General features: G+C 36.3%; 1 protein-coding gene and 1 long non-coding RNA gene across 4 annotated transcripts in view; one reads left to right on the top strand and one right to left on the bottom strand.

Moving 5' to 3' along the window:
* Positions 1 to 1,956: 1,956 nt before the first annotated feature.
* The window catches only part of LOC107521042, a 26,805-nt gene continuing 15,881 nt past the window's right edge, over positions 1,957 to 12,880 (bottom strand). Inside the window, exons 2-5 of one of the 2 annotated variants that reach the window (XR_001599497.2) lie at positions 12,415 to 12,635; positions 8,719 to 8,844; positions 5,855 to 6,695; positions 1,957 to 4,088 (exon numbers count right to left, since the gene is read on the bottom strand). This is a non-coding gene — a long non-coding RNA (uncharacterized LOC107521042). The remainder of the gene's footprint in view (positions 4,089 to 5,854; positions 6,696 to 8,718; positions 8,845 to 12,414; positions 12,636 to 12,880) is intronic. The other variant, XR_001599496.2, reaches the window with a different exon arrangement.
* The window catches only part of BBS5 (Bardet-Biedl syndrome 5), a 21,571-nt gene continuing 21,169 nt past the window's right edge, over positions 12,479 to 12,880 (top strand). The window contains exon 1 of one of the 2 annotated variants that reach the window (XM_016165410.2): positions 12,479 to 12,602. In XM_016165410.2, the coding sequence (XP_016020896.1) occupies positions 12,544 to 12,602 (59 nt within the window). In that variant the 5' untranslated portion in view covers positions 12,479 to 12,543. Of the gene's footprint in view, positions 12,603 to 12,649; positions 12,817 to 12,880 lie in introns of those variants that run through there. The other variant, XM_036236328.1, reaches the window with a different exon arrangement.

The raw sequence follows: 12,880 nt of genomic DNA, 5'->3' as shown, positions 1-12,880 counted from the left end.
TATGAATTGCTTGCTGAATCTTACCAGGTAGCCCCAGAGAGACACAGCTGGGGCTAAACTTGGCTTGCAGCTGGATCCCTCTCAGGACTGTGCCACTGGATACCTACTACACAAAGCCACACTAATAAGACCAAAAGACGTAGGAGCTTTGCTTAGCACATTGAAATAGACAAGAAAGGCAGCCAAAATGGGGAGACAAAGAAGCATGTCCCATATGAAAGAAGAGAACACAGCTCCAGCAAAAATGGAGTCAAGCAATCGACCAGATGCAGAGTTCAAAACACTGGTTATAAAGATGCTCAATAAACCTAAAGAAGTGTAGATGAACTCAGTGATAATTTTAACAAAGAGATTAAAAAACATAAAAATAGAGATGGAAATTATAAAAGGAAACCAGTCAGAAGTGAAGAATATAATATCTGAGATGAAGAATATATTGGAGGGAATCAACATAGTGGATGAAGTGGAGGATTGAATCACCAATACAGAGTATGGGGTAGCAGAGGACACCCAATCAGAATAACAAAGAGGAAAAACAATCCAAAATAATGAAGATAATTTAAGGAGCCTATAGGACAACATCAAATGTAATGATATTAGCATTAAAGAGTTACCAGAAGGAGAAAAGAGAAAGCAAGAAGTTGAAAACCTATTTTAAGAGTTAATAACTGAAAATTTCCCTAACCTGGTGAAGTTACATAGACATACAACCCCAGGAAGCTCAGAGAGTCCCAAAATAATTAACCCAAAGAGGCCCACATCAAGAAATATCATAATTAAATACAAAGAGAGAATCTTACAAGCAGCAGGAGAAAAGCAATTAGCTATCTACGAGGGAGTTCCCATAAGACTGGCAGCTGATTTCTCAAAAGAAACTGCAAGACAGAAGGGCTTGGCACAAAATATTCAAAGTGATAAAAACCCAGGATCTATAAACCAATATTACTTTATCCAACAAGGCTATCATTTAGAGTCGAAGGACGGGTCAAGAGCTTCCCAGACAAGAAAAAGCTAAAAGAGTTCATCACCACCAAGCCAGTATTACAGGAAATGTTGGAGGGACTTTTTTAAGAAGGAAAAATATGTATCAAAATCATGAATAAAGAATAGCAAAAACTACATATCTATCAACAAATACCTCAAATGAAAAAGAATTAAGAGCTCCACCCAAAAGCTAGGGTGGCTGAATAGATGAGAAAACACGACTCTTACATATGTTGTCTACAAGAGACTCACTTCAGATTAAAAGACACACACAGACTAAAAGGGAATGGAAAAAGATATTGTATGATGGACCTAGAGGGTATTATGCTGAATGGAGCAAGTCAGATAGACAAAGACAAATGCCTCATGATTTCACGTACATGTGGAATCTAAAGAACAAAATAAACAACAACAACAACAACAACAAAACAGAAACAAACTCATAGAGAATATTTTGAGGGCTACTAGATGAGGGGGTTGAAAGGGTTGGTGGAAAAGGACAAAGGGATTATTAAGAAGTACAAATGGATAGTTACAAAATAGTCATAAAGCATAAGGAATATAGTCAATAATATTGTAATAAATATGTAAGGAGGAAGAAGGGTACTAGATTTAGTGGGGTCATCACCTTGTGAGTTATGTAGCTCTCTAATCACCATGCTATACAACTGAAACTAATATATTATTGCATGCCATCTATAATTGAAAATTCATGGAATTGTACACTGTAAATATAAACAACTAATTGTCTATTATATTTCAATAAAGCTGTAAAAAATGGAAAAAACTAATAAATAACACCATTGTACTTTAAAAACAATTTTAAAAAAATAGAACATAGGGTTCAAAAACAAAAATCAAACATATTAATTTTGAGAAAGATGCAAAAGCATTTCAATGGGGAAAGGACAGTTTTTTCAACAAATGGTGCTGACACAACTGGACAGCCATGTGAAAAAAAAAAAAGCTATATACAAAAATTAAATCAAAATGAGTTGTAGATCTAAATGTAAAACATGATACTACAAAATATTAAAAGAAAATATATAAAAAGAAGTTCCTGGCCTGGGGTTAGAGTTCCTGGACATGACACGAAACACTCAATCCATAAAAAACTAATAACTTGGACTTCATCCAAATTAGAATACTGTAGAAGTCTAGTATTCTATTTGAGACACTGAAAAAAATCAACACAATCTAGAGGAAAGAGACAAGGAGACTTAAGGGATGGTGAAAAGATTCGAGATATTTCATTTGGAGATGAGAAGGGGTGACATGGTAACTCTTACTATATTAGAAAAATTGCACAATAGTTTACTAAGTTTTACTGTGTATTACTACTCCTGATGAAAGAATTGGGTTCCCTGGGAAGTAGTTACAAGAAGATAGACCTCAACTCATTATAAAAAAAAAGCTTTTTTACAATTCAATCTGGGAATAAATAAAATGGCCTGCCTATAAAAGTAGTGAGGTTCTCATCAATGGAAATTATTGAAATTATTAAAATGGAAAATATTGAAGCAGATGTTAAAAAACCATCTATCAAGGTTATCCTCAAAGGGATTACCTCACTGAGTAGGAGATTAATCTCTTTAACCTCTAAGGTCTCTTCCAACTCCACCTCCTATATTCTAAATTATAAAGGATGTTATAAATCACCTTCACCTTGCATTTATCTCCAACTGCCTACAATTTATTAGATTGTACCTTATACCCAAAGTGACTGCAAAATCTTCATGGATTCCTTCTACCACTGACAGTCCCAAAACTGCCTTCTAGGCTGTTTTAATGATTTCTAACCAGCAACAGGGGAGATGTGTAGAACATGTGAAAAAAAAATTAAAATTGTGCAGACAATAGATAACTTCTAACAAGTATAGGGAAATTTTTACCCTGATCTAGAAGTCTGAGACCTATTTTAACTTCCCTAATTTGGTCTTTGCTCTAGTCTAGACGAGTAAACTAGGAAGCTCTTAAAAATTACCAAAAGGCAAAAAGAAATACACCTATTCTTTCCTATCCTTTTCAATTCTTTGAATCTTATTTCTTATATTTTACTGTCTAGTTTTCTCAGTATGAATTATCTAGGCTGAGACCTTTCAGAAGTCTGACTACAAATTAGGAGCAAAGGTGCCTTGTTAAGGTCACAGTGGGTAGGATCAAGTCAGGCAGCTGTCTTAGCAGACGTCAAGACAACAAGGATTAGGACAAGAAGCAGGCTATGGAGATTAATTCTGTCTGGCAGCATGTGAATCAGGACAACTGATCAGTATTGGTATATTAAAGTGGGAAGGGCAAGATTTAAAGCAGTAGATGAGGCCTTGGTTAGACAGGACTTCAATCAGAGATCATGTGCCATCCCAATGACTCCAAGAAAGAGGAGTTGTGATACTCAAAGGCTATACTGATGCCTTTCCTCATCAAGGTCCACAAGCCTCATCTCCTCAGTGGAACTATGGTTCCAAATTACTTATAACAGCTGCAACTTTACTCTTTTCAAATGTTCATGAAGGTACAATAGTTCCATTTACAAGTCTATTATGGAAAGAAAAATCTTTTGGCAGGCAAATATAATCCATGATGTTAAAAATCAAGTCACTCATTGGGGCAAGTAATCACTGGAAGGGAGCACAGAAGGGGATTCTGGGTGCTGGTAAGATTTCTTGATCTAGGTACACTCAAATTGAAAATTCTAGTTATTTACTTATGATTGACACACTTTTCTGTATTTATGTTGAGCTTCAATAAAAATGTTCCAAAGATAAGACAAAAGCCCTGGACAATAGCTTCCTGAGGTCGCCAGCAATGCAATGACTAAGTCTCAACTCTGAGCTCTCAGCCTTCTGCCTTTCCTATGTATATGCACACCCACTCACTCTCACTTATACATGTTCACATACCCAAACACAAACAACACAAACAAGAGCTTCTCAGGGGCAGGAGAAGCCAACTTGTACACTCCAGAGGAGTGTATTTGCCTTTTCTTCCCAACCCTGACCCAGACGTGGCTTCAGGGCTTGGCCGATGTCACTTTATAGAACAGGATTTGACATTCTACACATCAGTGTTAGAAAGAGGTTCCTCCTTGGTAGAATTCCAGGCCCCTAAGGTTTAAAAAAATAGGATAACTTTATTTTTTTTTTCAAATTTAAAATAGGATAACTTTAAACACAAGTTAACTTAAAAAATGAAGTCTCAAGTACATATTTATGTATGTTTAGCAAAAAGAAAAGAAATATGTCAGAATTTCATAATTATTATCGCTGAGCTATGGAATGACTTGGATATTTTTCTTTATCTTTTTCTCTCATTTTTATGTTTTCTATGGTGATCATGTATTATTTTATAATCAAGAAAAGATATAAGTACTATAAATAAACATTTGTTTGAATAATACATTATCATTTTTAAACTTATAAGCATAAATTTTCTCAATGGATTTTCTGAATATTTTGAATACAAGTCCTTTATCAGACATGTGTTTTACAAATACTGTTTCAATCTGTGGCTTGTCTTTTCATTCTCTTAAGTCTCTTTTGCACAGTAGGCATTTTTAATTTTAATAAAGTCCAACTTGTCATTTTTTTCTGTCATGGATTGTACTTTTGGTTGTATATAAAAACTCATTACCATCACTGAGTCTTATAATAGTTCTCTGATATTAGTATCTCCATTTTGCAGATGAGAAAACTAAGACTCAAAGATTAACTAACTTAAGCTCAGATGGGCAGAAGTAAGGGATTTGGTACTGACTTATGGTCCAATACTCTTTCCACTGTACAGCTTTGCAATGCTATCTAACCCTATTCATCCCTACTTTTTGTCTTTATTTTCTTTCCTTTTTTCTTTGAAGTCTTTCAAAGTTTTTCTTTAACCAAGGGTGAACAAGGTTTGCCAGAAGAAATGGCAACTTCCAGAGCAAAGTATAACATAACTGAAACATGCTCTAAGGTAGCAATGTCAAATGTTATGGGAGCACAGAATGTATGGGAGCATGTTACAAAAGCTAAGCGCCCATTTCCCTGGAAACACACATACATACATTTTGAACACAATTTTAGGTGTTCTGGATGCCATAGCTGCTCTATGACATAGATACATACAGAATTAACTTGGCATCTGGTCGTTTGGAAGAAATATAAAATATAAATAATATCTATGAAAGCACAAGCATAGTTCTGGTACATGGTAGGCATTCAACAAATTCTCACTTCATCTTAAGTCTAATTAATGGTTAATAGAATTTTTTGCCTTCAAGTAGGGAATCCATACCCTGTTTAATATAGTCTATTATAAGAATTTGCCACAGGGTGTCACTATTGTTCTAGAGAAATAGCTTAAACAGACTCCTCCCACCCCCAATTTCACCCCAACCCCAACACCTAAATTTAAAAACACTAAGTAATGCCTGTGTGATGAGGAAAGCGGTAACGGAGGTGATTACTTTTGTATCCCAATGGCTTCTTTTTTTTAGAAATGTAATAGTAATATAATTCATTGCATCTGCATGTTCTAAAAATACAGCAAAAACATCATATTTTGGAGTACTGTGCAGTTATCCCAAGTGCAAAAAATTAAAATTGGATTGAGAGACTTTATTCCAAGCCAGAGTACCCATGGGGAAGTCTCAATTACTCACTTACTCATTCGTTAAAGATTTATTGAATATCTGCTATGTGATAAGCATGGTGCAAATAGCAGTAAGCCAAGAGGATTGATCTGGTCACTCTCATAATAGTTTGGGGCAGTTATGCCTGTGTTTAGGGTAGTAATCAAACAAGGATTAGATTCAGGATCCCTACAGAGAACTTGGTCACCTCAAAAAGCTTCTTGTAGTTATGGGACCCAAACAATGTCATAATAATCTTACATCCAATAGTGCTGCCTGGGGTAATATCCATCCATGACAGAAAGGTGAGCAGCAAACAGTCATCTGTAAAATGTTGGCCTGGCCCATTGCTTCCTCCTTCTGGGTACCAGTGAAGGCACAAGAGAAAAAGCCAACCACGTTTACACGAATGCTTTTGCCTTGTAATAGCACTTTTGAGATATTCATATACCATAAAATTTCTCCAATTTAAAGTATACGAGTCAGTGGTTTTTAGCATATTCAGAGAGCTATGCAATCATTGCCCTATCTAATTCGCTTATTCTGGACCTTTCATATAAATGGAGTCATAACACATGAACTGTTTTTCAATGGCAAAGGGAAGCAATTCTTCAATCTCTACTCCAACTACCATAGCTTGATTGGGTCAATTTCTGCTTCCAGAATAGTGCTCCATGTATAAATCGATAAATCCTTATAATCTACATAATGGACTCTCTCAGGGGAACTTCTTAATGTGGCTAAACGATACAGCCAAATTGATGTGAAGTTGGTTACACTCAGGACAAAAGTGACTGAAATTAATCATCTTCTGAAATCATTACTTTTTAAGTATGGTCCAAGAGAATGTGGAGTCTGTTTGGGTACAGTACTTATATCTATTATCTTACATTCTGAAGTAGGAGACAAGAAAAAATAACTACAAAGCTCTGTTAGTCTTTCTTAATTAATCATTAAATAAACATCCACATTCTCCACCCAGAGCCGTAGGGTAGAATGAGCTGACAATCACCTACCTGGTAATGGAGAATAACATCGACAGAGAAACTGTGCCAGGCATTGTAATAACCATTTTTCTCCCACCATTCCTTCAAAATAAGTACTATTAAAATAAGAAAATGAGTCTCAGTGAGATTCTATAACATACCCATGGGAGATTGCATCTCTAGTATGTAGAAGTGATGAGTAATGGATAAAAGCATAGAATCAGGAGCAAAGCTTCAGGGTTCGAGTCCTGAATTCTACAGCACACTACCTGAGTGAGTCTGGGCAAGTTCCTTTACCTCTCTGTGCTTCATGTCACATCTGCAGAGAAAGGATGGTAATAATACCTACCTTACAAGGAGGTTGTAAGGTTCAAATAAGTTAATACCTAAAGCACTTAGAACAGTGCTTGGCACTATACTATTGGATTATAATCCAAAGGTTAAAGTAAATTAAATATTCATTAGTTCACATAAATAATAGTGATTCATAATAGTGATTTTTAATTTGAGCAACAAATCACTATAATATAAATCACTCTAGTATTGAATTATAACCCAAAGAATAAAGAATAAATTAAGCATCCAGGAGCTTATACTGACATAAATAGATGATTGAATAAATAAATAAATGAAATAGAAAGGAAAATCTTTCTTACAGAATTCCAAATAATGTATGTAGATATTTCCCCCTCCAGGATATGTAGCTTAATTCTCCTCCCCCTAAGTGTGGGTTAGACTTAGTGATTCACTTTCAAAGAATAGAGTATGGAAAGAGAAAAATAGTAACTTTAGTAACTTTATTGTGGAGAAACCTGGGACAGAAACCACCCTAACAAAGTGATCAGATTGACGTTATCAGTAATAAGTCATAAGTCATGTTGATATCATATACCCCTCATGTGATACCTACACTGTAGAACTATATATATATCATACTCCTTTTTATTTCTTTACACGTTTGCCTCAGTTTAGGGATATGCATGTTTATGGGGGTATATTCAAGATTATATAGAAGACGTTTGAGAGAAACCAGATTAAACTGTTAACAATGGTTACTTCTGGAGAGCAAAGTGTTACTGGAAGAAAAGGGGCAGATGAAGTACTTTCACTATTTATTCTATACAATTCTGTATTGCTTTAAAATATTGTGCAATCGCTTTTTAAATTTTTATTAATTAAAAAAAATGGAAAAAATAGTCTAAAAGAGACAGGACTCTAGGGAGGAACTTACGACTGGACCTCTGGTCTCCTCTCAAATGTAAAGATATCCTCTTGTAAAGTATCTTTTGTAAATCTTTTCTAGTTAGTCATTTTCTACTTTCATTTACTTTTGAAATACTTTATTCACACTAATATAATTTAATGCTACCCTTAAATTCAAATTCTTGTTTTTCAACTCTTAAGGCATCATTAGGCGACAGGTGCCTGTCAGTGCCTGTCTAAGCACAGGCCTCTTTTGGTAAATCCAGGATAAAGTATTGATATGGATCAGACATTAGAGTATCTAAGATCTAAATGATATCAAATGAAAGAAAAGTGAAATACATATGAAACATTGGTATGTGTGATTATATAACGCCAAATTCTATCACAACATGTAGATGGTTAACTGTAAGTTTACGTTTTCCCCTGATGTCATATAGAAATACTCTTTGACTATCTTTCTTCACAAAGCTGAATAAATATTTGTTAACTAACTGAAGAATAATATCACACTGAGTGCAAGAGTTGTGTGACAAATGTGGTTGGAAAACATAAAGAGTAGCTCCCAGGGCTCTAGGAAGGAGTCTATGTCCTATTCTTTGTCCATCCCCAGCCGAGACAAGTGGCAAGTGTTTGAATAAGAAAATACATTTCTTACAGGCCAAAGAATCAGTGGAGTTTCAATATGAAGCCCATGAGAATGACTATAAGAAAGGGAAAGAACATTCTACATCTTCCCTGAATCTTCAAGATACCATTATTTTCACAGATGAAAATATGTGAAATATTTCTATATGAATCTTAGATGTCAACAGTATCACCTTGACTCTAGCAATGAAATAAGATTGGCTAAAACATTGAGTACACGCTCTGGGCAATATCCAATGTCACCTATACGTCTGTGATATCCCAGGGGCTTTATCTTCCCATACTTACCTACAAATCCAAGCTTTGACTTCCTCTGAATTAACTGGTTCAGATTATGGATGGCCCCATCCATAATCAGGGACAAACTCCCTGTCCCTGTTCTGAGCCATGATATTTAGCGCCTCTTTCTGGTTTCTGTGGGGTGAGAGAAGGGAGAGGATAGTCACATAAAGCCTTTGCATTTTAATTTAAAGTATTGTGGGACAAATAGAATTTATATCACAGTTTTATAGATAACTTAAAATCCAGAATTAGATGTCCTAACATTCAAATGTCCTTCTGTCATTATGTTGAAATTGCAGTTTCTACATTTGCTTCCCTCCAGGCTTCACACTTCTCTCCCCCTTAATTCCTCTCCCCTCACAATAGGAGTATCTTAAAGATAGACAAACTGACAACCATCTAAAAAGCATTTTTCACACTGCTTACTTTTATTATTAGTATAGAAAATATTATAGCTTACAAAATGGATTTTCTAAGCTTTACTAGTTATGGTATAATCAGTAGATAATAGAAATTCTAAGAAATAGTCAATAACTTTTTCTTCTTTCTATAACCTCTTTAATCTTTAAAATTTAACCTAATGGTTAATGTTCTGTAAATAGTTCCAACATCATCAGATTGTTTTGTGTTTTGGATTTGCATGAAAGAACAATAACGATTAAATCCATTTCGTTCATAATGTTTATGTTTAGTGCTGTGAGGAGATGCAATTTTGTCAGCCCATTGAGCACTGAAGCTCAATTTGAGTGTACAAATAATACTGTAAAACAAAATAATAACCTTCCAAATGTGTTACTATGCACTATTAATGGGATGCTATTAAAATAACTTTGGACACCATAATATGTTTATTTTGGAGGTATAAGTTAAAGATGTAAAATGTTTTATAAAAATTATTAATAATGAAATATAAATAATTATAGACATTTTTCTTGTTCTTTTTTAATACAGAGATACACAGGAACTATGATCAACTTAGATCAACTTAGATCAAGGTCATGCATACAATGTGTGTAATACAATTGTAAAATGATATGAATACAAATGCCTGTACTTAGTTTTTGTAGGGAGCCTGCCACCAAACTATCATTTTGTCAATGGTAATTAATATATATTGAAAAGGCATGCCAATTTTTTAGTGGAAGTTGGAGTAATATAAAAATGAGTTTAGGAGTATAAATCAATAGTCTGACAGGTTTAGATTGGAGAGGAGGGTGAATTCAGGAAGAGAACCACATATAGAGAAGCACAGGTACATACTGGGAATCGAGAGTTCAATAGCTCAGAATTCCTGGCCACTTGTAAATAATGAGATGTAATTTTCGAATTCTGAGGTATTCATTATAATGATAAGGATAAAGATAATTCATCTTTTTAAAGGTCAGGGAAGAGAACATTGAAGTATGGTGAATGGAACTAGAGTGATTCAGTTAGGAGTCATTGGTTTGTTTTCAATATGACCATATTGAAGGTCAGTGGGGCTATTAACACTGGGATAAGAAGAGAACTGATTCCTCCCATTACCAGTGGCATCAAAACACAGGGCTGCAGCTATTAAAAAGAGAACCGTGTATCTTGAAATAGGAAGACGTGAGGTGATGAGTACATAACCTTTCTCTCTTGCACATCCTTCCTTTCGCTGTCCCTATTAAAGCTGGGAATTCGCTTCTTCTGCATAATGGCAACCTTTATACTAAATGTCAAATCAATCTATCAGAGCAAAAACACATCTACTTTGGATGTGGTACATTATGAAAATGAACGTGTTTTTAAGCATGGCATATCATGCTTAATTGCTGAGTTTAGTCAAGCTGAGAGTTTTTGTGTTTCATACAGTTGCCTGAGCGGTATATTCTTTTTCTGTGATACTAAAAAAAAAAGAACATTACTTAAGGCATTCTGTTTGATGTCTAGGAACACATCTCATAGAAAATCTTGTACATAAACCATAATATTTCATTTTATTTTGCATAAACTTGAAATATGTTAGTAGATTTCACAACTTTTTTAGTAAGAAAATTTTATTCAACCAAACTATTCTATAAATTCAATATTTCATTACTTAGTGTTTTAAAATAAAAATTTTATAATAACATTAAAACCCTGTAGTAGCTCTTTATATTTTAAAACAATTTACAATAAATACTACTCAGGAACTTTTGACATGCTTTCATTGATTGTCTTCACAAAGAAGGAATAGATCAGAGTTAAAGAACAGATAAAACACTTGGAATAATACAAACAATTACTTCTGCCCATAGTCTTTTTGCTTAGTATCAATTTTTAGTCGTTGGACTTGGAAAGTTGTTTCTGAGTGCAATAATTTTGTTTTAAGATGGAAATGTATTTCAGTCAACATTGATTGCCACTTAATTGAACAAAGTAAAATTTTTGCACTGAAGAACATTTTATGTTATGTAAATTGTAGATTTTAGATTTTTAAAATCTTAAGTCTATAAAATATATTTTGGCAAATAATATGAATGTCTTCCTTGTAAAATGTGTCTTCTTGGCAGATAAGAATAGCAATTACTGGGGCATCAAGCATTATAGATGTTCAGTGAAAGGTGAAAGTTGACACCTTGGACTTATGAACTCTCAACATGAATTTAAAAAAAAATTGATTGCTTAAATAAGGAGATGACTAGAATAGGGAGAAGAAATGACTCTATGACACAAGGATAACAACTAGTTTTTATTCTTGTTTTTACTTTATTGTGCTTTTTCACTATCCAGGTTATGCATAATCTTTCACTGGGTTCTAATTCTCCCCTCAAGCCCTTAACTGTGCTTTTAGGGGTAAATACAAATAGGTGTTCTTGAAAGGAGTGAGCAGGCAAGAGTAGTTCAACAAATGGTGCTAGAACAACTGAATATCTATTCTTTGGTTACCTACCTACAAAGACCCCAGATGAGAGGGGAGAAGTTTAACTGTTAAGTCAGATTCAATGTTTTGGTAAATTGAGACTGCACACTTTCATTTCCTGAATAGAGGCTTTGTGTGCAACTTGATGTAATCATTCAAGCTTTTTATTATCTAAAATGACCAGAAAAGTCCTGCCTGGATTTCATCCAGAGTGAGAGATGAGACCAACCCTTCAGTTGCATTTGAACTTTGAAAATCATTGATATAATGAATTGTCATGAGTTGAGGGAAAGTAAGCAGTTTGATTCATTCAAAACATGCCTACATTGGGCTAGGCACTGTTCAAATCAACTAGGTAGATCAGGCCCTGTCCTCAGGGTGCTCACAGTAGTAACAGAAAGATCAGGGACAGCCTCTGTTAACATTGGAGCTGAGACTTAAACGACAAAGGGCTAGCTGGCTATGCTGAGATCCGAAGAAATAGAGTTCCAGACAGAAAAAGGGTGCCCTCCAAAGATCTGAACCCTGCCTGGTGGGAGGGTAAGCAGAAGGAGGAGGGCGGTATAAGGTCGGAGAGGCGGGCAAAGCCAGATCCCGAGGGGCCAGGTAACTAATTTTGAGTTTTAAGCCTCAATTTCTTGATGGTGTAGAGAACCGGGAGCGGGGTCGGGGTGGGGGGGGGGGGTGAGTGTAATAACTTAACCAGGACGGTCACTCGGAGGTCAAGCACACGCTCCTGGGCCGGGGCCAGCTTGGTTTCTCTGAGCCGCTGAGCCATGCCTGGAACCTCAAATCCGCTTAATGACGCCACAGGGCAGTAAAAGCGCGCATCCTACCTCAATGAAGCTTGGGTCTCGGCGCCCGCCGTAGACGTCGTGACAGTGGCGGCCCGTTGCCTTGGAGCCGGCAAGACGCCGCTTGGCCGCCTCCTCTGTAAAGACGGCCAGCCGCGGGCCACTGTCACCATGTCGGTGCTGGACGCGCTTTGGGAGGACCGGGATGTCCGCTTCGATGTATCCTCGCAGTGAGTCTCCGAGATTCCCCCGGGGCCTGGAACCTGTAGAGGGCGCCGCGGAGCGATTTCAGGACTCGCGGGCGGAACCTGCGTTCCCACAGCTCCCGGCGCTCGCGAGGGTGGGAGGAGGTTTGCGCCCGCCGTCGGCAGCTCGGGAGACCCCAGATCAGCTGGGGCACTGCGGCCGGGCCGAGGGCCGTGTTACAGCTTGAAAATGTCTAGGGTACGTGGTTTCGGTCCAGTGCGATCCCTGGTCCCTGGCTTGGCGACCTATCAGGAAGCTGAAC

Source organism: Rousettus aegyptiacus, unplaced genomic scaffold, assembly GCF_014176215.1.
Source record: "Rousettus aegyptiacus isolate mRouAeg1 unplaced genomic scaffold, mRouAeg1.p scaffold_m13_p_2, whole genome shotgun sequence".
Taxonomy (NCBI): Eukaryota; Metazoa; Chordata; class Mammalia; order Chiroptera; family Pteropodidae; genus Rousettus; species Rousettus aegyptiacus.
Note: the sequence above shows the minus strand (reverse complement) of the source record. Positions and strands in the feature narration are given on the sequence as shown.